The sequence below is a fragment of the Peromyscus leucopus genome, chromosome 1 (assembly GCF_004664715.2).
Source record: "Peromyscus leucopus breed LL Stock chromosome 1, UCI_PerLeu_2.1, whole genome shotgun sequence".
NCBI lineage: Eukaryota > Metazoa > Chordata > Mammalia > Rodentia > Cricetidae > Peromyscus > Peromyscus leucopus.
Window position 1 is genome coordinate 139,774,552 of NC_051063.1, and position 24,153 is coordinate 139,798,704.

Sequence of the window (24,153 nt, forward strand, 5' to 3'; positions counted from 1 at the left end):
CTTCTAGGGTGTGGCAGGGAGAGAAGAAACAGAAACAGCCTTGTGCGCCAGCCTGGCCCAGCCTACCATGTGGTCTTCCAACACATTCCTCCTGGGGAAAGAGACCCACTGTCTCCTAGCCAGCCTGGAAGCCCCAGGGGGCTCCGGTGACGGGGCTGGCAGCACAGAAGGCAGGCACTGAGGAGGGCAGATGTGTCCCCACTGCCTGAGAGCACCGCCCCCTCACCTTGATAACTTTCTTACCCCCCGGCAAGTCAGAGGTCACTGGAGGCACACTCCCCTCTCCCAGCAGAAGGAAGTGGGGGACAGAGAATCTGGGGTTGGTAGGAGTATCTCTCTGCCTGGGAAATGGGGTCGTGTCTCTTAGATGTTTCAGGCACTGGCTTGTGAGCAGGACTTGAGACTTGCCACCCAGACAGGGAGCCCTCCTTGGACTGGAGAATGAGCGTGGCCTTTAGCTGGCTCCACGGCAGTGGAGAACATTCCAGGCTCAGGAGTTTTGGGTGGGGAAGTCCCTTTGCCTCCTGGCACCTCCTGTTTCGTCAAAAGGAGCTACGACAGTCAGGCAGGGCTGGCTGGCCCCAAGGAGGAGGAGAGCGGGCTTCTGGATGACCCCTGGAGCACTCTGTTAGGCCGGTCCATACTCCATTCTGTCTCCCCCCATTCCAGGCACTCAAGGCTCTCTTCGCCTCTCAGGGTCCAGATAAGTCAAGGAGACACAGGGCAGAACTCCACCCAGTAGTGTAGGCTGTTCATCTATGCCATTCCACAGCCCTGGCCTCTGAACCCACATAAAAACTCTTGAATGATCTGTTTGTCTCTTTTTTATTTTTGAGACAAAGTCTCACATAGTCCAGACTGCTTTCAAATTCATTATGTCGGGTAACCTTGAGCTAACGATACTTCTGCTCTATTTCCTATAAGTCCTGGGATTACAGGGATGTGCCACCATATCTAGTTTTATGTGGTGCTGGGGACTGGATGCTGGGCAAGCAATCTAACAACTGTATCACATCCTCAGACTCCACTGAGGGCTTAAAAAACAAAACAAAACAAAACAAACAAACAACCACCACCACCACCAACAACAACAACAAAAAAAAAAGAAAGAAAGAAAGACTAAATGGATCCAGTAGGTTGTGTATCATACAATATCGTACAACCCCATCGCCCATCGCAGTGGTCCAACCAGCCAGGAGGAGAGCATGCATCCTGGAGCAGGGGTGCAGAGAGCAGTACTCTCACCTTCTACAGCGGCTGCATTTATAAATGCAGGCGCAGAGGTGGCAAGGCCACTGGTCCAGAGAAAGGAACACAGACCAGACTCCTCTGATTGGATTTTAACATGTTTCTACCAAGATAAGAGTCTGGAGGTGAGACTATTCCAGAGGCTTGACAATAAGTGTTTGGGGAATATTTCTGAACTCTTTATTTATGGATTTATGTTCGTATGTGAAGTGTGTCTGAGTCCATGGATATGTAGGGGTCAGGTCAATATAGGTGTCTTCCTCAATTAATTCTCCGCTTTTCTTTTTGAGACGGGTGTGTGTGTGTGTGTGTGTGTGTGTGTGTGTGTGTGTGTCTTGTTGAAATGGAAGCTCACCGATTCAGCTAGACTGGCCGGCGAGCAAGCCCAGGCAGGGGCTTTTAGTCTCTGCCTTCCCACGGCTGGGGTTACAGGCATGTGCTGCGGCATGGCTTTCCGTGTGGGTGCTGGTGATCTAAACTCGGTCCTCACACTTCTATGGCAAGCACTTTATTGACTAAGCCATTTCCGCAGCGTCCTCTGAACTTCTGCTTTTAGAACTACAAGGGCAGTAGGAAATCCATTTCACATCTTCACCTGTGAGGCACACTTGGATACATGTAAGCACGTATATCAGGAGCGAAGTTTCTCTAACACTTACCGTTACCGTACCCAACCTCACTCAGAGACGGCTTTCCGTATCTGTGCCACGCTGGGCTATCCTTACTCCAGTTTGCTTAATTAAAGAGTGTGCGTGTTTAGGGCTAAGCACTTGGGACTAACCTATCAGGGCTCATCCCTGAGGAGACTGAGTTTCCCTCTCTCAGCAGCTATTGATTGCCCGTATGCAGACAACACTAAATGGATCCAGGAGGTTGTGTATCATACAATATAAAGCGTGCATATATACCACAGTAATTAAAGAAGAGGTCAATAATTTGAAAGGTTGGGGAGGGACACGTGAGTTGGCGTGGGGAGAGAAAGGGGGTAGAAATGATTTAAATACAGTACTCATGTATGCAATACTTAGAAAAGTTGAACAATTAAGCAAATAAACCCATATATTGTATATGCTGATTTCCCGCACGGGGGGGGGGGGGGGGGGGGTTGGGGGGGTCTCATGACTCCCTGTGAGCAATGTCTAGAAGTCTGAGAAATGCCACCACACTAGAGGCAAAAATACAGACATAGTTGTAAGTTGGTTTATCTCCAGACAAGGAATCTCCAGAACATTCCTTTCTAAACCATTGACCTCTTTACTGACCATGAGAACCCAGTGGGGCCGGAGCCATCCTGGCGCCAGCAGAGTCTGAACACTGTGACCCTAAACCCCTTACCTTACTGGTGGCGGTGGCGGCAGAGCCGGGCAGCACAGGCGTGTTGGTGACTTGCACGTTCAGGTAATTATTGTCGATGAGCGGCCAGGCGCCTTGCACCTTGCACGTCTGGAAGTGGTCTGTGAAAGTCCTGAGGTGCGGGTCCCCAAAGAGGCCGCAGTGAGTGTAGTTGGGGGCAGCCGAGTGCTTGTGGAAACTCTTCTCATAGTGGCAGATCTCGGGGCTATCGGAGCGCTCCTGGCTGTCCCCAGCTGGTGGGAGCGTGCGCAGGCGTGGCTGGGAGGTGGGGCCGTCCTTGGAGCAGTTGTGCTGGCTCATGAGGTCCTCTATGCCATGGACGGCCGAGTGGTAAGCCAGATCGCCTCGGCAGGTGCGGGCTGTGCGCCGCGTGCACAGGGCGTAGGTGCGCAGGGCCGCGCAGAACTCCGGGACGTCGTCAGAGGCGGGGACGTGGCTGCCTGACGTGGCACTCCAGAACTCAGAGTTGCACTTGAGGATCTTGCAGGGGGTGACGGCTATGGAGAAGAACAGACGCGCCATCATATTGGGACCCTCTTCTATAGACCTCTGTGGGTTAGAGGTGCGGGGAGACCTCACCTAAGAGGGTGCCACCTATAAATACATGTCCACTGATAAGTGAACTGTGGAGTAATTTGCCTTATCTAGCCTTCCAGACTTTTCTGCATAGCCTGCTATGGTGAGGAGGGTCAGGGTACATGGACCAGATTGCAGAAAAGGGCCAGCATTTATTTGCATTTAGCCAGATGGTGATTGTTGACTAACCATCCTTGGGCATAAAAAAAAAAAAAAAAAAAAAGCCAATACCTAAGAAAGAAAACAAATAAACAAACAAGATACTCTATTCACTTATACTTCACCGCTACCTCCAAGAATTCTAGCAAATGCCTAGCAACCGAAATGTGATAGTCATTTAAACCCTACTGTTAAATATGTGCCCCCCATTCCTGCTACCATGAGACCTTGCAGAACTCTCTACATCTTTACACTCATTTGAAATAAGGAATAACAATACGATCTACTGTGTGAATGTGTTGAGTGTTAATGATTTATCTCACACAGCCATGGGGCCCAGAGCTTTAAGTGTGGAAACCTTATCAATCAATGCATTCTCCAGTCCCTCCACCAGGGCAGAACAATGACATGATACCAAACTGACTTCAACTTTTCCTGGGGGATCCTTCCTGTCATACCGAGGGACCCTGCCACAGGTCTTAGTCCTCGATCTCTGGAGGTCCTGGGTCCTGAGCTCCCAGGGACTGTTTCTTAGGGTGGGCAGGAAACACCATTAAATTCAATCAATGTTGGCTGCTGTGATGATTGTATCCTGTCACAGAGGAACCAGCTTCCTTGGTCATCTCTCTCTTTCCTATGGTCTGGGAAGCTGAAAGAGTCACCTTGAATCTGCTGTAGTTATTATTATTGTAACTTACGAGGATGTGCTTGTGTGCGCGCCTGTGCCTGCCACGGCTTACATGTGGAAGCCAGAGGACATCTTTGGGGAGTTGGTTTTTGCATGCTACCTTTTTGAAGCAGGGTTTCTGGCTAGCTGTCCCTGCCATGCATGCTTCCTACTCCAGGCTGGCTGGCCCATGAGACTCTGACAGACCCCCTCCCCCTGCACCCCCATCTGCCTTTACTTTTCATCTCTCCCTAGTGGTGCACTGGCATTACAGACCTGTGTGTGACTGTGGAGCTCCTTGCATGGGCTCTGGGGATTGAACGGGCTGCTAGTTTTGTATGTCAAGCACTTACCCACCGAGCTACCTGGCTGGCAAATAAAGTCATTCACAAACCTTGAGACTTTAGAGATGGCCATGTCTGAGAACCGAGGCTTTAACATACCTACACCTTGTATCTGGACACAAGCAATCTAGCCTTTCCTGGCCTCCTAGATTCTTCCATACAACCTACAGTGACGATGAATGGTCAGGCATGCACCCATGCAGCAGGATCAACGTTTCTATGCAGGTCCCAGGATAAAGGGGCTGGAGGTCCAGCCAGAAGGTCACACAGCCCAATGCTGGCAAGGGAGGTATCCGAAGGGAAAGGGGCTGGACCTGGGTAACTTGGCTTGTAACCTTGAAAAATTCAGTTTGTTTCTTCCCTGTTGGACTTCCTTTGAAAATCAAGCTTCACATCAAAATGAGAAGAACTCGTTGAGGGTAGCCTGATGGGAACACTTACTCCTCCCAGTAGGGCTCCCTGGGTATGCCTTTGTTTTTGATGTGTGCCTGCTGGTCTGCTATGGAGCTCTGACCTACTTAGGGGACAGGGGTGCTTGCACTCTGCTCCTAAAGGTGTCTGTGCCAGGGCTCACACCTGAGCTGTGGTGTCTGAATGAGAATGATCCCCATAGGTTCATGTATGAGAATGCTTAGTCACCAGGGAGGGAAACCGTTTGGGAAGGATTGGGAGGCAAGTCACTGGAGGTGGGCTTTGGGGTTTCAAAAGCCCCTGGAAAGTCCAGTCCCTCTTTGCCTGCTCCTTGCGGATCAGGATGCAAAGCTCTCAGCTACTGCTCTGGTGCCATGCCTGTCTGCTTCCTGCCATGATGATCATGGACGAAACCTCTAAAACTGTATGCGAGCCCTCAACTAAATGATTTCTTCTATAAGAATTGCCTTGGTCATGCTTCTTCACAGCGACAGAACAGAGACTAAGGCACGAGCTATAGAGAAGTCAGTCTCTATCTTGAGACTCGGGGTTTAGGCTCAGACTGGGGCTACTCGTGTTTTCGATACCTTTGGTAAACAAGTTCCTTTTGGTTGGTACCTGTTGAACATGTTTTTCTTTTAGTTTGAGAAGCTATGTATTTATTTGAGCATTAGGGAAAACACTGGGTGGAAGAGTTACAGTTTTCCCATCTGTAGAGCTTTATGTAAATTGAAGAAGGCTGACTTGTATCAGACCAGAGCCAGGCAGGGTGGTGCATGTTCATAATCTGAGCATTTGAGAAGCAACAGCAAGAGGGTTCTGGGAGAATTTGGGTGACACAGTGAGACCTTGTCTCAAAACACAATTGAATAAAATAGGCCCAGTGCGTCAACCCAGGCCAATGGTCCATTGGTGCCTGCTGTGTAGGGGGTTGGCAGCCGTGGAGCACTGTGAGACTCGCCATGGAGCACTGTGAGACTCGCCATGGAGCACTGTGAGACTCGCCATGGAGCACTGTGAGACTCGCCATGGAGCACTGTGAGACTCGCCATGGAGCACTGTGAGACTCGCCATGGAGCACTGTGAGACTCGCCATGGAGCACTGTGAGACTCGCCATGGAGCACTGCGAGACTCCACAATGTGCAGCCTACTGGAATCCACGAGATGTGATCCTGACATCCACAACCTGTGGTGCCTGAGGGTCTGGCTCATGTGGATACAGAAAGCCCTGGGTGTCGCCCCTCCAGATGGAGGCCAGGTCAGGCAAACAGGTATGTGGGGACAGGGGCACACAGGAACTGTTGTGGCCACCTGCCCTTCATCTTGGCTCCAACGGCCTCTGATTCCCCGAGTCCTGGGGGTAGAACGCTGACTAGCTGTTCCGCTGTCTCAGAATCACAGAGAGGGGTCTGTGAGAAAAGCACCACAGACATGGCGTCTGTCCTGACTGGAGACTACACTTGGGTTCATCTTACCTCATCCTCACCATGATGGAAGAACAAAGGGTGGAGCCCCTCGACTACCCATGCCCACACCCTCCTTCAGAGCTGACCATCTCCAGATGGGGCCGGTTGTACAGCTGTGGCTGACAGATGGCAACAGGTCACTTCTTCTTACACCCAGGAACCTAGGCCTTCTGCTAGCTCCCTACTCCTGGGTAAACTCCAGGATCCTCAGTGGACTTCTTTGCCCCATTTACTCTATTTCTCAGCCATGTGGAGAAAGTTCTCTATGGTTGCCCAGGACAGAGGAAATAGAGAGGTCTGAGGGTCACAGTGGCATGTGGGGTGGCAGGCGGCAGAAGGAAGACACTGGGCTCAATTTCACTTCTCAGAGTAGGTGTGAGGACCTGACTCTGCCTCAGTTTCTTGATCTGCAAAGACCTTGCCTTAAGGGCTAGCTTCAGACTGCATGATATGCTCACAGCATGAGTGAGACCCAGGGGGCGTGCAATGAACAGGGGTCCCAGCCTACCAAAGGGAGGGACACAATGTGCCCAGGCTAGAAGTGACGGGAGGAGATAGGAAGGGTGGCAGTCAGCCTCCCTCCTCTTCAAGCCCTTGCTCCCACAGAGGCCTGTGCCGTCACTCCTGAGCTCAGTGGATCCCCCTCCCCACCCTGACTCATATTACCTGACTCATATCAGTTGGGCAGCTCCTTCAACCCAGTGACCGTTCATACTCATCCCGGACCACCTCGGGGCCCAAGTGTCCAAGGGCCGCACTTTCCACAAGCACTGATGTCGCCAGACCATCATTTTTCCCACCTCCCTTTCACCACGGTGTGTGCCATCGATTGAACTCCCCCTTCCCCCTGCAAATGAGTCCCAGTCCCCAAGATAACAGCCTTTCAATTATGGCCTTTGAGACGCGTCTAGGCTTAGACGACATTATGAAGATGGGGGATCCCATCATGCCATGAGTGCCCTTACGGGAAACACCAGAGCTTGCTCTCTCTCTCTCTCCCCACTACAAGAAGATGTTAAAGAAGTCGGCAATCTGCAAGCCAGGAAGAGGCCTTCGCTGGAACCCAAGCTGGTTGTGTTGACCCTCCTTCTAGAAGCATGAGAAGTAAGTGGGAATTGTGTATGACTTCTGCCGGGTGGTGGTGTTATAGGGCCTGCACTGACTGGTACAGAGATAAAAACCTTACCCTCCCTCATTTCCTGCCTGGGTCCTCTTTATAAGCAGCCATTATCAATGGAGGTATCATCTAGCCAGGTATCAAAGGTCTAGGCAGATTTAGCCTCACATGCTCTGGTCTTCCATCACTTCATAAACCTGTTCCCAGGGTGACCCAGGCCTGGCATCATCCCCTCGGCTCTGCAGAAAGAAGTGGCGAATAAGTTCTTGCCCCATCGGCCCGGGTGACCTATGTATGCCCCAGCCTGATTCAGGGCACCCACTTCCTGCTTCCACAACCCTACCCTCCCTGGAGTTTTTGTGGCTCCCCAAAATGCCACCCCCACTTGAAGGATGGAGCAATCAGAAGGGCCGGGACCTGAACTTGCGAACTTGTCTTTGCTAGTGAGCAAATGAAGAAACCTTGGGCTCTCTGCAAGAAAGAAAAACGGGGACCCTTGCGATTTCTCCACCCAGAGACACTTGGGGGAAGAGACTGAGTGTCAAGCAAACAGCAAGTGACAGATTTGTGTCACAGGCAATACCTAGTTAGTCTCACAGAAAAGGGGGGGGCACAGCTTAGGGGGGCACTTAGGGTTTGGGGCAGGCATCCAGGTCAATGCCGCAGTTGCGTGACCGCCTTGAGTCACAGTCATGCAGGGGGGTGGGGGCAGGGCCAGAGGTGCTGACTGGGCAAGTCTGCAGCACTCAGGAAAGAGGCTCCTTGGAAGAGGTTTGTACTGTGAACTTTGTTCACCTGTCATTAGCACGACTGGTGTGACTTGGGGATTCACCGCGGCGCACCAGATGTGTCCACACCGCCTTTAATTTTGCCGTGGCTCCAGGGTTTACTGTTGCCTTCCACCGACAGGCAAAAAAGGCACCCAGGCCTTGAACCAGCTTCTCTCCTCTTTGCCTCCTTGACACACGCAGGAAGCAACCACAGCCCTCCGTTCCCGATCTGCTGTCTTCTCCCCGCTCAAAAACCAAACTGCTTTCATCTTAGGCCTGCACTGCTACCCTGGGGGCAGGATTTTTTTTTTATCTTCCTTTTACCAGTGGGAGGCCGCAGGGGGTGGAGCTGCCCTAGGTCACAAAGCCACAAGTGTGCTTCCGATGTGTCCTGGTCTTGGGAGTGTTTCCATGCTCTGTCTTCCTTCCTCCCTTCCTTTCTCTGGGTGGGCTATGCACGTGTATAGTATTTGTAGGCAGGTATCTCCCACCTCCACCCCTGTGTGTGTTGCGTGCGTGCGTGCGTGCGTGCGTGCAGTCTAGAGGTTGATGTCGGGTGCTTTATCATAGTTTTTGAGACAAGGTCTCTCCCTAAACCTGGAACGTGATGTTCTGGCTGGACCGGCTAGCCAGCAAGCCCTCAGGATCTGCCTGTTCACATCCTTCCAGGGCCAGGGCTTCAGACAAGCTATACTGTGCCTGGCTGTTATCTGAATGCTCGGCATCCGAACTCAGGTCCTGGAGCTCACAAGGCAGGCAAGCACTTTATCTACTGAGCCATCTCCTCAGCCCCAGTCTATGCTTCTCAAAAAAAAATGCCTTCCCTACAGGTCCTCCCTCAAGACGCCATCTGAGATGATCAGTTCCCCAGGGCCCCTGGCGGTTCTGTAGTCACAGCACAAATTGATTCTGCGCCCTCCCGGCAGGAAGGCTTGTGGAGGGCCGCCTGAAGCAGATGCTGCTGAGAGATGACCTACCTCTGACTCTTGAGGTTCCCCCTGCTGCCCCAAAGCTCCGGAGGCCTTAAGCCAGCCTTAAGAGTCCTCATTAGAGCCCCAGAAAAAGGCTGAACTCTCCCACTGCGGATGGAGACATCAGATGGGGAGCTCAGAGCAGGGCAACAGCCTGCAAGAGGATACTGATGGTGATAAGTCGGGGCCAGAAGGGGGTGTGCCCACGAGTGCCCTCTGCTACCTCCGCAGATGGTAACATGACTCTCTGCGGTCTGTCAGCCTGAAACGATGTACACAGAGCTGCCGTTTCTTAAGGACCTTGGGGAGGGACCTCAAAGACGCTAAGACTGGACTGTCGTCACAGGCAGTAAGCTGAAAGGCTCCTGACCTCTACAGAGGCATCACCCGGCACAACATGTCCACCGCATTAAATCACCAACTGCAGGCCTCTTAGAGGTCAGGGACCTACAGGCAACCTGGTGCAGCATCAAAAAGCAAAAGCTGTGGGGTCCCCTATCGGAAGTCCCCCCAAAGGCTGCTTTTTAAAGATGTGATATATACATATTTCACATATTATATTTAAGCAAGAGATTCCAGGCAGTAATCCGGGACTTCTGAGGCCAGTAGTCTTCATGGAAAGCAGAAGCGTTTGAGTGTGTGTAAATCTTAGAGCAGCTTGTGCAAACAGGGGAAGCCAGCCTTTCTGAGGAAGTCCCTCAGTGCTCTCTGCATGGCTGAAAGGGTCTCACTGCCCGACAGTGGCAGGTCACTGTTCTTTTCTGGGGAATGCACTTGAGAAAGTGGCCTCACCTCACCATAGCCAGAGTGGATAGGATTAGTAGTTAAAACGTTTTCCTATTTCTTCTTTTTAAGAAAGCTATTTTAAATGTGCATATATATCATGCATGCATGCTCGTGCATGTGTGTGTCCATGCTGTAGCACGTGTGTGGAGGTCAGAGGGACAGCCTGCAGGAGTCATTGTCCTACCATGTGGGTTCTGGAAATCTAACTCAGGTCTTGGTAGCAAGCACCCTCAAGCTTCTGAGACATTTCACCAGTTTTTCTCTTTCTAGTCACTCTGTGGCTGAGGATGCTTTGGGGTCTCTTTGACTCACTGCCTGGTGCTCGACCTCACCCAAGTACAAAGGTACCTCACAGAGCCTGACACTCCTCACAGCTCCTTAGGAGGCATTGTGTGCTCTGCACATTTTGTTTTAACCCAAGCTTTTGGAGTCCACCAACATGTAGGATTAGCTACTGTCCAGAGAAATGACACCAGGACAAACAGGAGAACTCAGAAGCTTGCAAAGACAGTGAGTGGTTCTACCCAGACTTAACAACAGGAAATCCCTGAACTTGTCCTAAAATCCCAGGATGCAAGGCCGAGGACTTGGTTTAAAAAGTGGGGCTAAGGCTAATGTTTGCAGAGTAAGATTTGTGCCTGAACACTTACATGGTCTCAGGAGACCCAGGTGGGCCTTGAACTCACTATGTAGCTGAGGCTGGCCTTGAACTCTGGATCCTACTGTTTGCGTTTCCCAAACACACCAGTGATGGCACCACTCCCAGCTGGCTTTGCAATGCTCACTTCTTAAGGTGGCTGACACCTGCCGTTGTCCCCATGACACACACCTTTGTTAGGGTGAGCTGGCTTTTCCTGTTCTGGACACTTCCAGCGGCCTCTCATGGAGTTTCCTCTCTGCCCGGTTCTAGAGCCACACAGATCTAGGCTAAAATGTAACCGCCCACGTTTGTCATTTGAGGTACACAGAGGTGCACCCAGGCTTCCTCCCCGGGGCTGCCTTCTATGGCCTGACCCTGCAGCAGTTCCCCTGAGAACCCCGAGTAGCCTGCACAGCTCCAGTGCCTCTGGAAGGCGGCTACCAGGACCCATCTTCCTCCATCTGCCCATCAATCTCCCAAGTACAGGGCTTCCCCATCTTTATCCTGACAACCCTCTCAGTTCCCTATTCCACAGTTAAGGCATAGTTTGAGATTTCAGAAGTCAGGCTCACCCCACCTCCCTTCAAGACCTGTGTCCTACTCTGTCTCTGGTGGAAACCTGGGACTTCCGTGTATTTGCCCACAGCTAGCCAATCACATGTTTGAGACGGCTCCACGGTGCCTGCCTTCCTTGTGGACTGAGCCACGGTAGAGAGAGAACATGGCTCAGGTTCATCTTAAGTTATTTTCTGTGGGTGGCAATCAGCACCTCTGGGAAACAGAAAGGCAATGCAAGGATCCCTGAACACCAACCAGCAGGATGGAAAAATATCTACGGCCCAGTACAGCCAAGGCTCCGTTTGTTCCGTAGCCCTCCTTTGAACTGTTAATCAAGCCCAATCTTTCAGAATAATAGCCTGCTTATTACCACCCTGTTTGCATGACAAAGCATCCCAATAAAACTTATTTTGCCGGGGCCCAGAGGGGGTGTGAAGGATCAACCATGAGAAAGGAGTTTTAGGAATGTGGTGAGTCGCTCCAGGGCCTGAGCCCAGGAATAAAGACAATGTAATTTGCCACCAAGAAAAGCCCAATAGACCAATAAATTACCCGCGTGCAAAGGGATTAGATCAGGTTTCAGGGGCCTAGGGGAGGGGCAGGGTAAGATGGGAGGGAGACAGCCATGCCTTCTCTTAAAGCGGCAAGCATCCCTTAGAATACAAGATGTTTTCAACTCTGCTTGCACGGTGACTGAACTGATTTACTGCTCAGAGTTCTGGATCCTGCCGTGTACTGGGCACGGTGATGAATGCTGTTCTGGGAACACACTCTGTGCTTAGGCGGGGCTGACCTCACCAACTTCTAGAATGTTTCATCTGAGTTTGGACGGAGGCATGATGGTATGAGGGAAGCAGCGTTTCCCTGAGATTGACAAGAGGCAAACACCTGGCTGGCCCCGGGGTGAGGGAGCAGGGTGGAGAAAGGCATCAAGGAAACAGTGCCAGACTTCATTCAAATCACTGCCCTTTGCTGGGTGGGAGCGGGAATCGTTTGAATTCCGTTTGCCATCTGCCATCCTGCTGGATCCCGCCACCAGGGGGCACTAGATGAAAAAAGGAAGGCTCCCTGGAGTCCCGCTGCTGTTCTTTCCACCGCGGCCCTCCGGCTCCAGCCTCCAGCATCTCTTGCCTACGTGCGGCTCCGAGGTACTAAGCCCAGCGGGGCGGCTCCTTTGTCACTCTGGCCCCTGCGGTGGAAGCTGCTTCCTGCGGCGGCGTGTCTTAGAGTGCCTCTCCTCCTTTAGGAGCCTACCTCACGATTCCCCCAAGTTTAGCTCCCCCGGTGGAAATGCCCGAGGGAGGGGGAGGGGAGTTCATTTTGCCGGCAGGCCTAGGAAAGATGCTCCCGCCGGGTGGTTTCAGCCGGGGAGCTCCCGCAGAAAGCCCCCGCGGCAGCATCGGAATACTATTTTAGTTAGCCGGGTCACTTAAGAGGCAAGAGCTTCAATTAGGCCACCGGCGGCTGGAAGAAAGGAGGGGAAGCCACTTTTAGGAAGTCTGCCAGCCTCCGGGAGAGGCCAACCCGGAGGCTTGAAGTCCTCACGTTCCCTTCCTCACTGCCCACCTGGTCTGGAGAGCACCCCGCGCCGCCCGGCCACCCACCCCCCCCCGCCACCTCTGGAAAAAAACGTCACATCACAATCCTGATGGGAATGGGGACAGGTCACCAAGGAGGAGGGCCAACTGCTCTCACTGAGTAGGAGCCTCCCAGCCCGGCTCTCCTGCTGATCCCATAGCAACGAATCGAGGTGTACGTGGGGGCGGGGCGGGGTGGGGGTGTACGTTATGGGACAAGAATGGATGCCTGAGGCTGCCTGTTGGCGTCACTCTTGCAGGAATTTCACTCAATCATCCGGGTGTAAACACCCAGGTGTTTGGCCTCAGATACCGAGAGGGACACACCCAACAGACTAGATTTTTTTTTTTTTTTTTTTTTGCCAGGTGCTGCACAGTCTACCTCATTTAACTCATCACTGTCGCTAGAAGGGATCACGCTCCCGTGTGACATTCCTGGCCCAGGCAGCCTAAGGGCCCCAGAGCTGCCACTCCACTGTGTCTCCCACCCATCAGCTCCACTGGGAACTGTCCAGGCTTCCTTCAGAGTCTGGTCAGCAGGACATGGCTGGGTGCAAGAAGGAGAGCTTTTGGGAAAACCTCAGGTGATCTAGGAAGGGAAGGCAGAAATGCTGGGGAGCTGGGTCCTGGCGGGTGAACTCACTGCTTAGCCAGCCTGGGCAGAGGTGGCTGAGTGCCACTCCCAGAGCCGGGGCAGGACGGTACTGCCCCTCAGCCACACCCAGCCAGGGCTGCCCTGCCTCAGCCTCCACACATGCCAAGTTGCTACAAGCACCCTTGCTGAGTGCCAAGGAGAAGGGCACACCTCAGCTTTCCAAACAGGCTACCCTCCCCCGGCTCCCACGGGAGCCATGTGGAACCAGTTCCAGGGCAACAGGGGGGTGTTGAAAGCTACGAACTAGCCCTCTAGTGGGAGGCCACAGGCAGCCTGTCAATTCAGGACCAAGAGCGTGTCTGGGTAACAGGGGCCCATAGGGGTCAAGTAAAGACACAAGTCCCCCACATCAGGAACATCCTGCTTTGGGGGGAGAACAGCCCCGGGCCCCAGAAGGTCAGTGGTATGGAATTCCCAGGACAATGAAGGCCCAGGTGAAAGCCTTCATTTTCGGTTTCTGGCGTGGGGCTCACGCCTGAGGTGACTGACAGCTTTACATCCTGACTCTGCCTCCAGCAATGCTGGACTTTTCTTCTCAGCTGCAGGTCAAAACACAGTTCAGGGGAAGAAAAGAAAAAAGAAAGGAAGAACCCACTGTGGAGGCCCACCTTCTCCCTCCCTGCCTCCTGCAGGTGTGAAAGGGCACATGCCAGGCTGGTACCCAGGTGGGAGGCCCAACCCCGAACTCCTTCCTGAATGGGGTGGGGTGCGGGGACAGCAATGAAACGTCCAGGGGTCCCAGCGCTTTCGTCCGATAGGGCGCACAATAGTACATTAGTAAACTCCCACTGGCCTGTCTCCCTGACCTGCCAGGGCACCATCTTCCTCTCCGGGACAGAGTTAGATGATGTCGGAGGGCAGGATGGGCCTTTGGAGGCAGAGAAAGCGCTGCCTCTGTGGGGACTGGGGGTGGCCCAGTGTGGTAGTCTCACAGGTCTTTCTTACCCCAGCCCCACATCTGGAACCTCACAGGCCCAACAGCAGACTTTCACAGTCTACACAGCCAATTTTAACAACTGTGTTTATCCAACATCTGGAAAGGGCAGGAGTCTGGCATCGGCTATTGGGCTCCGCTTGGTAACGGCCTGTACAACGCCATGCAAACTCTTTAAATCAGGAATGATGGTTCCTGAGGACTTACTTAGAGACTCCTAGTACCCTGTGGCCATGCAAGCCACAGAAGAACTCTTAAACTTATTTTCCTCCTTCAGACAACCATATCTGGGAGAGGGAACTATGAAGGTATTAGGTCTTGAAGGATGCTGTTAAAATGTTAATTAGGAATTGTCTGTGAGAGGCCAGACTTTTGGATTTTTAATCCCTTTTCGTCTTTGGATTTTTTTTTTTAAAAAAAATATCTACTGCTTGTATAATCAGAAACAATATTTGAGGAATATGTGGGGTATCTTGGGGGGGAGAAAGTCCTGTGGTCTTTGTCCTTTGAACAAAAGCTAGAATCAAAAGAAACACACACACACACACACACACACACACACACACACACACACACACAACCCCTATGGGCTTTGCAGCTTCCAGGGCTATCTGGAAGTGATTGGGGGTGTGGGGGAGGATCAGTGTAGACAGGCAGAAAATGGCTCCCACCTTTAACATACAGAAATGGAGACTGAGAGGACAAAAACCAAAGACCTGTGAGTCCATGAAACCAGGGGGATGCACACCTCCGTGAGGCTAAAGGGACAGGGGCCTTGGGCACCCAAAAGTCTGCTTGGACCACAGTAGGTTGCATTGAATTTGGACTTTGGGCAGAGGGGTGAGCGTTCAATTCAGAACTGGGTGGTGCAAGACAAGGCATGGAGAGCATCCTATGGGAAAAGGGGATGGGATACAGAGGGGAGGGGGCTGGGATGTGCTGGATCTTCGGAAATGAAGTATGGTAAGAGTATAGGGCCAGAAATCAGAGATGCCCCTCCTGGATGCTACAAACAGGACCACGAGGTTCTGAGTGCGGTCCATCTGGCTCGGGATTGGAGTGGGACACTGAGGCCGCTCCCAGGGTGGTCGTTCATGCTGTGGCTCTAGCAATGTGACAACAGAAACGGGCAGAAAGAGGAAGGACTCCCAGCTCTAGGCGACTGGCCTACATGGAGACCATTTTGCAGGGAGGAGGTCTTCATGCATCTGGGCGGTGGGGTCCCTGACACAGGTGGGTAGGGGAGGCCACTGGGGAGGCCACATCCTGGTGTGCCTGCGACCCGGGAGACATTTGGGGAGTCTTGACTTTCAGACTAGGAAAGTCCAGGGCAAACTGGTAAGAGTGGGCCACTGGAAAAAAGGCCTCCAGGGTGCGTGTTAGCACAATAGCGAAAGATTACGGCACTGAGCTGGTACTCAACGCAAACCTGAAGGTAGAGTGCAGAGCACGGTCCTTGCACAGTCCACCAAAGGCCGGCTCTTTGGAGGGAACTGCAGTCCCTCCAACATATTCCCAATCTTACTCATTTGCCTTGCAGGACCCCAGTGTCTTCTCTTCCCCATCTCAAGCCTTACTGATGCCCATGGGTTATCTCTCCTACCCTTCCACTTTTCCAAGATCCCCTCCTTTGGGTACCAGGGTGACTACTAACAATTCCCCCCAACCTTGCAGGGGCTCTCCTTCCACCAGAAACCCGGAGAACCTTTTTCCCTTTCTCTCCAGTGTACCCTCAGAGCCTAGCGGGCCATGGCAACTCTAGGATTTGATATCTGTACTCTCCCAGGAAGCCAAACGTCTGCCCCTGTCATCCCCTGGCTGCTAGTCACCTGCCTCTTGTAACTGAACATCACCTTCTTCCCTCTTTTGCAGCCCCCCCCCCCACTCACGTGCTAATTCCTAATCCTCAAAGTGATGGTGTTAAATAGGAGCCAGGACTTTAGGAAGTAATTATGTCATGGAAGTAGAGCCCTCATGAAAGTGCCCTTATGAAAAGGACCCTAGAGAATCAGCTTTCCATCCCTTCCGCCTTGGGGGGGGGACCTGATAATAAGGCACAGGGTACATGGAGTAGAAAGGTCCTCTTAGTAGGTAACCACAGTGGCTGGTTCCTTGATCTCTGATTTTCTAGCCACCACAGCTATAATCAACAAATGTCTGTTGTTTATAACCCTCAAACTCTGTGGTATTTTGTTATAGTGACTGAAATGGGCTAATACACTCTCCTCACTCTCCTTTTGGGACACAAAGCCTAACTCAGGGACACAGCTGTATATGGGAAGCAGGCTTACTTAGTTCTGCATTCTTACACAGCAGTCCAGTTAAAAATATTCTCATCTCCACAGCCATGCAGACATATTGAGATACTTCAGAGAACCTTAGTTTCTCTAAGTCTCAGTTTCCCCCCTTGAAGACTGACACTTCCGCAACAGGTACAGCTCTAAAGCATAAGGGAGGGGCTGAAGATCTGGCTGACGAGTTAAGAGCACTGGCTGCTTTTGCAGAGGACCGGGTTCCGTTCCCAGCACCTGTATAGGACAGTTTATAAAAACAAATAACTCAGGTTCCAGGGACTCCCATGCTTTCTTCTGGCCTCTGTGGGCACTGCATACATGTGGTGCACATGCAGACATTACCCACACATACACATAAATAAAAATAAAGGAAAATTTAAAAATTAAATAAAACGACTAGGGAAAGAAACAGGGAAGAGAGGCTGCACCCTCCTTGGAAGCTAGCCCTTCGAAAGAAGCATCAGAATTCCCTGGAGGGCTTGTCAGAACACTGAGGCCAAGGCCTGCCCTGCAGCATCTGCTTCCCTAGACCTGCGGTGGGGAGGGAGGTTCCTGGGGGAGGCTGATGCTGCTGGTCCATGGCCCACACTCTTGAGAACCCTGCTAGAGCACAGCATGCACAAATAGCTACAGGAAACATGCCAACCTGCACACACCACGCCCTGGATGGGTTTCCCTTGGAAGGCTGTTTAAATAAGTCACAATGGCCTCACAGCTTAAACCGTATCTATTTACTGTGTTCCGAAGAGGATGCTATTTGTGGAAAACTGTTCTAAGAAGTTTTTTCCGGCCTCCCCCCCCCCCATCTTGGGTAGATACAGCCATTCTGTCCCATCCTCTATCCCAGAACAGTATTCAAACAGACAAACAGACAACCCTCCAGCCTCTCTCTCTTGTGCAGGCTGAAGGCCCTGTAAGCCGTCACTGAGGCTGGGACTCGGGAAGTCAGCCATACACATTAAGTAAGTACACGTAAACACTCAAAACACACAAACACTCTCAGTCTGGCAGAGTGAAGGCATCTTTCTCCACATAACTATGTCCAATTTAATCTGCACTCCCGCTTACTGCTGGCAGTCATTCAAGCAGGCAAGCTCTGAACAAACCTATGCTTTCACAGGGCTGCTCGGCCAGTTTCCACCTGTCTTTGGTGGGGGAGGCCCCGGCTTTCTTTTTGTCCCTAATGTCCACCCAACTGTCTACCAGAACTCCAGGCTTTCTGACCTTTACTCTGGGGCATCCTGTGTGCTGGACCAGTATGTCAGACAGAGGCCGTGACAGGGCATCTCTGCCGTGGAAACCACACATCTGTCTCCTCCCGACGGAGGAGACTGTCTTTTTGCTCCAGGTCTCTGGAGCACTCACATTCCTAAACCCCTCAGTTGATTTGGTTGTTGGTGACCCGCAGCTCAGTTTTCACGGCGGTGGGCAGTTTTGACTAGACGCAACTGTCAGAGGGCTCCAGCGAGGGGAAACCTTAGCCAGTTGGCATGACACAGCCCGGCTATCAGCTCCATCTGCCAGGGTTTAGTTACCAGCCCTGAAGCCAAAAAGAAATGGGTTTCTTGGACACCAAAGTGGCGGAATTTGAGTTGTGAATTATATAACCCACTAGTGTGCCTCACACTAGGCTGTGGACACTTAAAAAAAAAACAAGTTTTTAAGACAAAGAAATGAATGGGGAAACATCACACACCCAACCCCTCCATCCTACCCATCCCTTGCAGCTCCTTCCTACTTCAGAGAACTTCGGCAGGCCCTTCCTTCCCTCACCTTCCAGCCCCAGGAGTTAAGAAGCGCTGCAGCTTTAAGAGCGGGAAGGTGTTATTTTAAGAGCCCTAGGAGCCCCCCTTCTCAATTTCAGCTCAGAGCTGAGATCACATCCCCCACTGCAGCCAAGGGACAAAAGCCATTTATCAACCCATCTGATAAAACTTCCAATGGGCCGGATCTTTATCCAGACCAAACCAAGACGAACACAACTGCACGCTGCCGCTTCTTTGAGATTCTTCTTCTTCCTGATGGTTTTTGTTTTTTTAAATTTTAAATAAATTCTTTTTTTTAAAAAAAATAAATTCTTGGGAAGGAATAAAATCAGTCTTTCAAATAGAACATTTAGAGCAGAGTCTCTCAACCTGTGGGTCGCGACCCCCAGGGAATCGAACGGTCCTGTCACAGGGGTCGCCTAAGATCATCGGAAAACAGATGTTTTTACATTACGATTCATAACCGTAGCAAACTCACAGTTATGAAGTAACATCGAAAGTAATTTTATGGCTTGGGGTCACCACAACATGAGGTACTGTATTAAAGGGGCGCAGCATTAAGAAGGTTGAGAACCACTAATTAGGCTGAAGAAACTTGGGTTTTAAAAACACGATAGTGGGGGGAGGTTCTCCCCTGCTGGAAACACTGCGGGGTTTTGCTATTTCCAGGGTGTCTGCAGTATGAGGGCTGCTGGGACATACCGACACCCCTGCCCCCTCGTTCTGATCCTGGGCAGGGATCTACCTCTTCGGGAGAGAGTTTCAGAAAGGGGTTTTGAAAGTCTAGGATGCTCCTGGGTCTGGCAGCCGCTGAGGGAGCAGGCACGCTTTGGTTAAGTAGGTACTTGGTGGGGGGGGGGGGGCGCAGCTCAGCTGAGACAAGAGAGTCAACTCACCCTTACCCCATAGTGTTTGTGTGCTCCCCGGGAGTGCCAACTTGCAGCCAGGCCTAGCCTGGACTGCCTGCCCTGTTCTGTCAGTTCCTTGAAACCCAGTTGGCTGAAGAAGAAATCAAAACAACCCAGTCCTAACTCAAAGCGTTTCTTGCAAATCTCAGCTGCGCAGAGGCAGCAGAGAACCACATCTGGCCGCGCTGCGAGACAAGCTGGAATTTTTTGCTCAAAGACACCTCTGAACCCCACAACACAATGGAAACTGCCAGGAGATCCCGCCTTACAAGGAGGACCATTTGGTCGTGACACTGTTTATTTGTATTTTAAAAAGAGAAAAACGTGCGGAAAGCGTTTAACTGGCCTTTTCAGACTCCGAGCAGCATGAAGTAAAAATGAAATAAAGTTTTACGAAACATTATAAAGAAAACAGACCGGGGATTTAAGCTTCGTTCATTCCCTCTCCCCCTCCTCCCCCCCCCCCCCAAAGGGGAAAAAAAGTAAAGAAACCGGAGCGTTTGGGAAGGAACAAACGCTTCTCTGTGGAGTTGGTCTCCCTTCCCCCAACAAAAACAAGAGGTCCGGGCTCGGAGGAATTTGAAAGCAGCGATCTGCCAAAAACATTGTGAAAAACTATGGGGGATTCATTGGAAACAGATGGGCTTTTTCAGCTTTAATTCTGAAATTCTCTCGCTTTCTGGCACAATAAAAACAAACAGGGGGGCGACGCAGAATGTTATCAAACAGGAATTAACGCGTCTGAGCCTGTGTCCGTGGGCTTCCCCGCGTGGGCCAGCGTGGGGGCGGGACGGGGCGGTCGGGGACTAGTCTGGGACCTCCCCAGCGCCCCCAGCTCCACCCCTGGGCAACCAACAGGTTTACAAACTGGTGGGCGAGGAGCTGGAGAAAAGTGCCCTTGGTGCGGAGTCCGAGCCTCCCCTTCTCCTCTCCTTTGGAGCACCCAAGAGGCGTCCAGGGCACCCCATTTCTTGGGAGGAGGGAGGGGAGCAGAGAGGCATGCCCAGCTCTGCAGATCTCCCCACCCGCGCCTGCTCTTTTGAGCTCGGCAGGAGTTCCCTCACCTCCAGATCTCTTTGGACATTCATCGCTCCCTATGCGGGGTACGGGACAAAGACCCGTGCGAATGGGAATCTGGGTCCCCAAGGGGGCTGGCGAACCGGGGCCCCCCAACTCGCGCAGGGAGGCCCAGGAGCGGGCCCGGCCGGCTGTCCCCCGGCCAGGGTACTGTGCCTTACCTGCGGGGAAGCTGCAGAGAAGGAAGGCGAGGGTCGGCCACAATCCCAGGGCTGAACGTCCTGCCCCTCTCCCCATACCCATCCATCCAGCTCGGCCTGTTACCACTAGCCTCTCCCTGGAAGAAGTTTAGAAGAAAAGGAGGGGGAAAAAAATCAATCACGCTGCGGAGAAGAGGCAGCCTCCCTCGGCCGGCGGGAGCAGCGAGCCGGGAGGCCCGGTCCACCTCCGCCAAGGGAGCCCAGTGTCGTCGTCCCCCCGCCCTCTCCTCCCCCGCCCCGGGCCCCGCCCTCGCCATCCATCATTCGCTCCCCCGCCAATGTCGCAGCGGCCCCGCGCCCCGCCGCCGCGCGCCCCGCCCTCCCGAGCTCGGGTTTCATCCTGGCGGGCGGGAGGGAGGAGAGGCGGCCCAGGCTGCCGGGCGGGTGGCCAAGGGGACCTGGGGAACCAGGGGCCCGCTAGTGCAGGGCGCGTCCCCGGCTCCGATCTAACTGCCACTCCCCACTCACCCGGGTGGCTAAGGCGCCCAGGGCACCAGGATCTCAGAGAGCTTTAATCCTCCCCCATCAGCATCTCATCCAAGTTGAAAGACCTTGGAGACAAACTCCAGCCTCCCTCCGCAACAAGACTACCGCCCCAAAGCCGCCACCGACACCCCTTGGCTCATTTCTCCCCACCTCAGATGTCTCGCCGGTGCAGAAGCCTGAAAAGCCTCCTCCGGAGTTGTCAGGCTCTGGGGACGAATGACCCACTTCCACAGCGGCACCTCAAGGATCACGCCCGCCTTGGACCTGGGCCACCTATCTGGACGCTGCTGGGTGCCCCTCCCGCACCATCTCTAAGCACCGGGCTGCTTCTAGAGAACTTGGCCCTGTTTGCAACAACAGAGATCTCTCTCACGAACCGAGATCCTGCGGGCCTAAGGTTGCCTTCCGGGACACAGCTACCAACCTAGTGAGACAGAGACACTGTGGTCCCTGGGGCGCGCAGGCCGAGCCCTCTGGTGCTGAGGGCAGAGGCTGTGTGCACTCCCAAGGCCCATCTTGGAAAGGCTTCAGAGTGGTGATCTCCCTTGATCCGGTCCCTTACTTTTCCAAGAGAAACATGTCTCCTCTCCAAGGTTCCCTAGCTCTTCTGCCTTTGTTGGCCTTTAGGGGACTGGCAACTTCCCCTGAGAAACATCTTCTGGGTGACACAAATATGCCAGCGCGAGTGTTTTTAGTCAACCGGATTCCTCCGGCTCTCCCCACCCCACCGCCCAAGCCTGCCCAGCTGGCTTTTGGGGGGTAGAAATTCTGGGGTTTGATCCAATTTCTCTTAAGAGCTATCACAGTCTCACTGCAGGGCCACACAAGCTGCAGGCTATGTCTGCCTTGAGGGCCCTGCGGTGGGAGGGGAGACTGGGGGAGAAGGAGGCTGTGAGGAAAAGGGAGGGTGGGGTTCTATGCCCTGAAGTCACATGGCGGCTCAGACAGGCAGCAAGACAGCACAGCCTCAGAATCTGGCTTTGCTGAAGCAGGTGAGGGGACTAATTCCTCAGTCACCTGGGCCGCCAGAGGCTGCAGCTCCCTTTGGTCAAAAAGCTCCTGGTTACAGCTGTTCGCAGGTTCCCTCCCGTTGGGCTACCCCGGGGGGATTCCTCTCAAATACTTAGGTCCCAGACTAACAGGCTCTGCATACTTATTGTTCCCTTGAACGGAAGCTTCCGAGTGCAGGGTAAGTTTGTCTGGGGAAGAGTTCACTGTCTCCAATCCAGGGCTCAAAAGTTTCCCTTTCAAGCCTGGTCGGCCAAACTCAACAACTGTGCAGATCACAGCGGAGCAGCTTGCTCCCGGAGCAGCCCTGGCATACTGAGGCGGGCACTCGGCCAGACTGCCCGGAGGCTTGCTGTGGCCTTTCCACTCCTTAGGTCCAGCGATGAACACCACTGGCTGGAATCTGCCTTCCAGGAGCTCATTCTAAACCTTTGCATAATGAGAGCTCTTATAAGTATTCCCAGCAGCCCCGAGCACAGCATCTCCAGGTCTGAGACCCCGTGGTGGCCTTCTGAAAGCAGCGAGGCAGTGCCTCTCTAGCCCTGTCCTTCGCCCTGTGGCAGCAAGAATTTTCATCTCCACACCTGCTTCTCCACGGGAAAGGACCAGGCTATTATTGTCGCTTAAGAGCACAACTGAATGTAATTTGGGAGGGGTACCAGACCCTGGAATTTCCCCCAGCATCTCTGCTAGGGATAGGTGCTGTCTCGAGAGGGGACTCAACTTTAAAAAAAAACAAAAACTTTATGTTTATGCATGTGTCTGTGAGTGTGTACACATGTGTGCAGGTGCTTACACAGGCCAGAAGAGGGCGTCAGGTGCCCTGGAGTTGGAGTCACGGGAAGTTGTGAGCTCCCTTTATGAGTCATCTGTAAGAAAACAAGCCTTCTGAACCACTGAGAAACCCCTCCAGCTTGAGACCCAAGTTTTTTTTCTTTCCCCCCCCCCCAGCTCATTGAGTTTGGCGTTTCCTACCTGTTTTGATCATATTCACCCCTCCCCCACCCCGTTCCTTACCCACCCAAACTTGGGTCTGTCAAGACCAATTTGTGTGGTCCAAATGCAAATATTCTTGGGCGCGTGGTCTTCCACCAGTCAGCTTACCAAGGGATATACCCTTAGAGGAAACTCTTGTCTCCTCTCAGCAGCTAACGATTGCCATTGACTCCCTGGCTAGGGCTGGGATCAGTCAGTTAAACATGCTTGCTCAGGATAGACTCCGTGCTATCTCAGGGGATAAAGAAGCCTGGCAATTCCTGCTGCGGTGTGGAGACAGAATGGTCTCCAAATGTCCCCAGGGAAGGCGTTAGGAGGTGGAGCCTGGTGGTCCTTATGTCCTTGGGACATGAGATGCTGACCCTTCTCTTTTCCTCCTTTGTCTCCTGGCCACGGAAGTAAGCTGTTGACGGTGCCACATGCTACAAATCATGCCATTCAGCATGCCCTCCCGAGGCCCAAAGCCGTGGGCCCACCCGGTCCCAAACTGGAAACTCCCAAACTGGGAGCCAAGACAACCTGTTTGTGTTTCTTTGAACACCCATCTCATGTCCTTTGTGCTACGCTTCCCGAGGGATCTTCCACTCCTCTCCACGTGCACAGACACCCTCTGGCAAGGCAACGGGAGCCGCACCTGAGGTCTAGCGCTGTCTTCCACGTGCAGTCCATTTCTGCTTTGCCCCTCTCCCAGTCCCAGACAGCCTGCAGGAAGCCCCAGTGCCCGGGAGGAGAGCTCAGGCTCCTGAGGTTCCACAGCCCCTCCTAGCTTCCACCGCTTCATCTCACAGTGCTCTTGCAGCCTCTGGCAGTGACCGGCTTTCAGCTTCTCAGTGCTCTTCCTCTTGCCCTTGGAACTCCGTAGGACTTGGTATCCCTCACCTTTCATTTTCTTCTCATTCCCTAGTTCAAATCAGATCTTTGCAAACTCCTTTTCCACTCTGGTATCCAGTGTACACATTCCTGTGTCTCAAGACAAACCCTTGATTTTTTTTTTCCCCTTTGTAAGTTAACAAGCTGGGTTATTTTGTTATCACTATAGAAAGCTAACACAACCTATGGGTTGGATTGCTGGGAAAATAAACACTATCGAACAATGGCTGAGAAAAGAAGTGAGATATGACTGTCTTTGTCAAAAAGGTGATGCGAATTTTCAGGTGTCTTGAGGGCTGCTTTCTAATGATCATG

General features: G+C 52.6%; 1 protein-coding gene across 1 annotated transcript in view; it reads right to left on the reverse strand.

Annotated features, from left to right (window-relative positions):
• The window catches only part of Rgma (repulsive guidance molecule BMP co-receptor a), a 45,210-nt gene that overhangs the window by 8,170 nt on the left and 12,887 nt on the right, over positions 1-24,153 (reverse strand). The window contains exons 2-3 of the mRNA XM_028893283.2: positions 20,440-20,555; positions 2,584-3,098 (exon numbers count right to left, since the gene is read on the reverse strand). Of these exons, the coding sequence (XP_028749116.1) occupies positions 2,584-3,098; positions 20,440-20,555 (631 nt within the window). The remainder of the gene's footprint in view (positions 1-2,583; positions 3,099-20,439; positions 20,556-24,153) is intronic.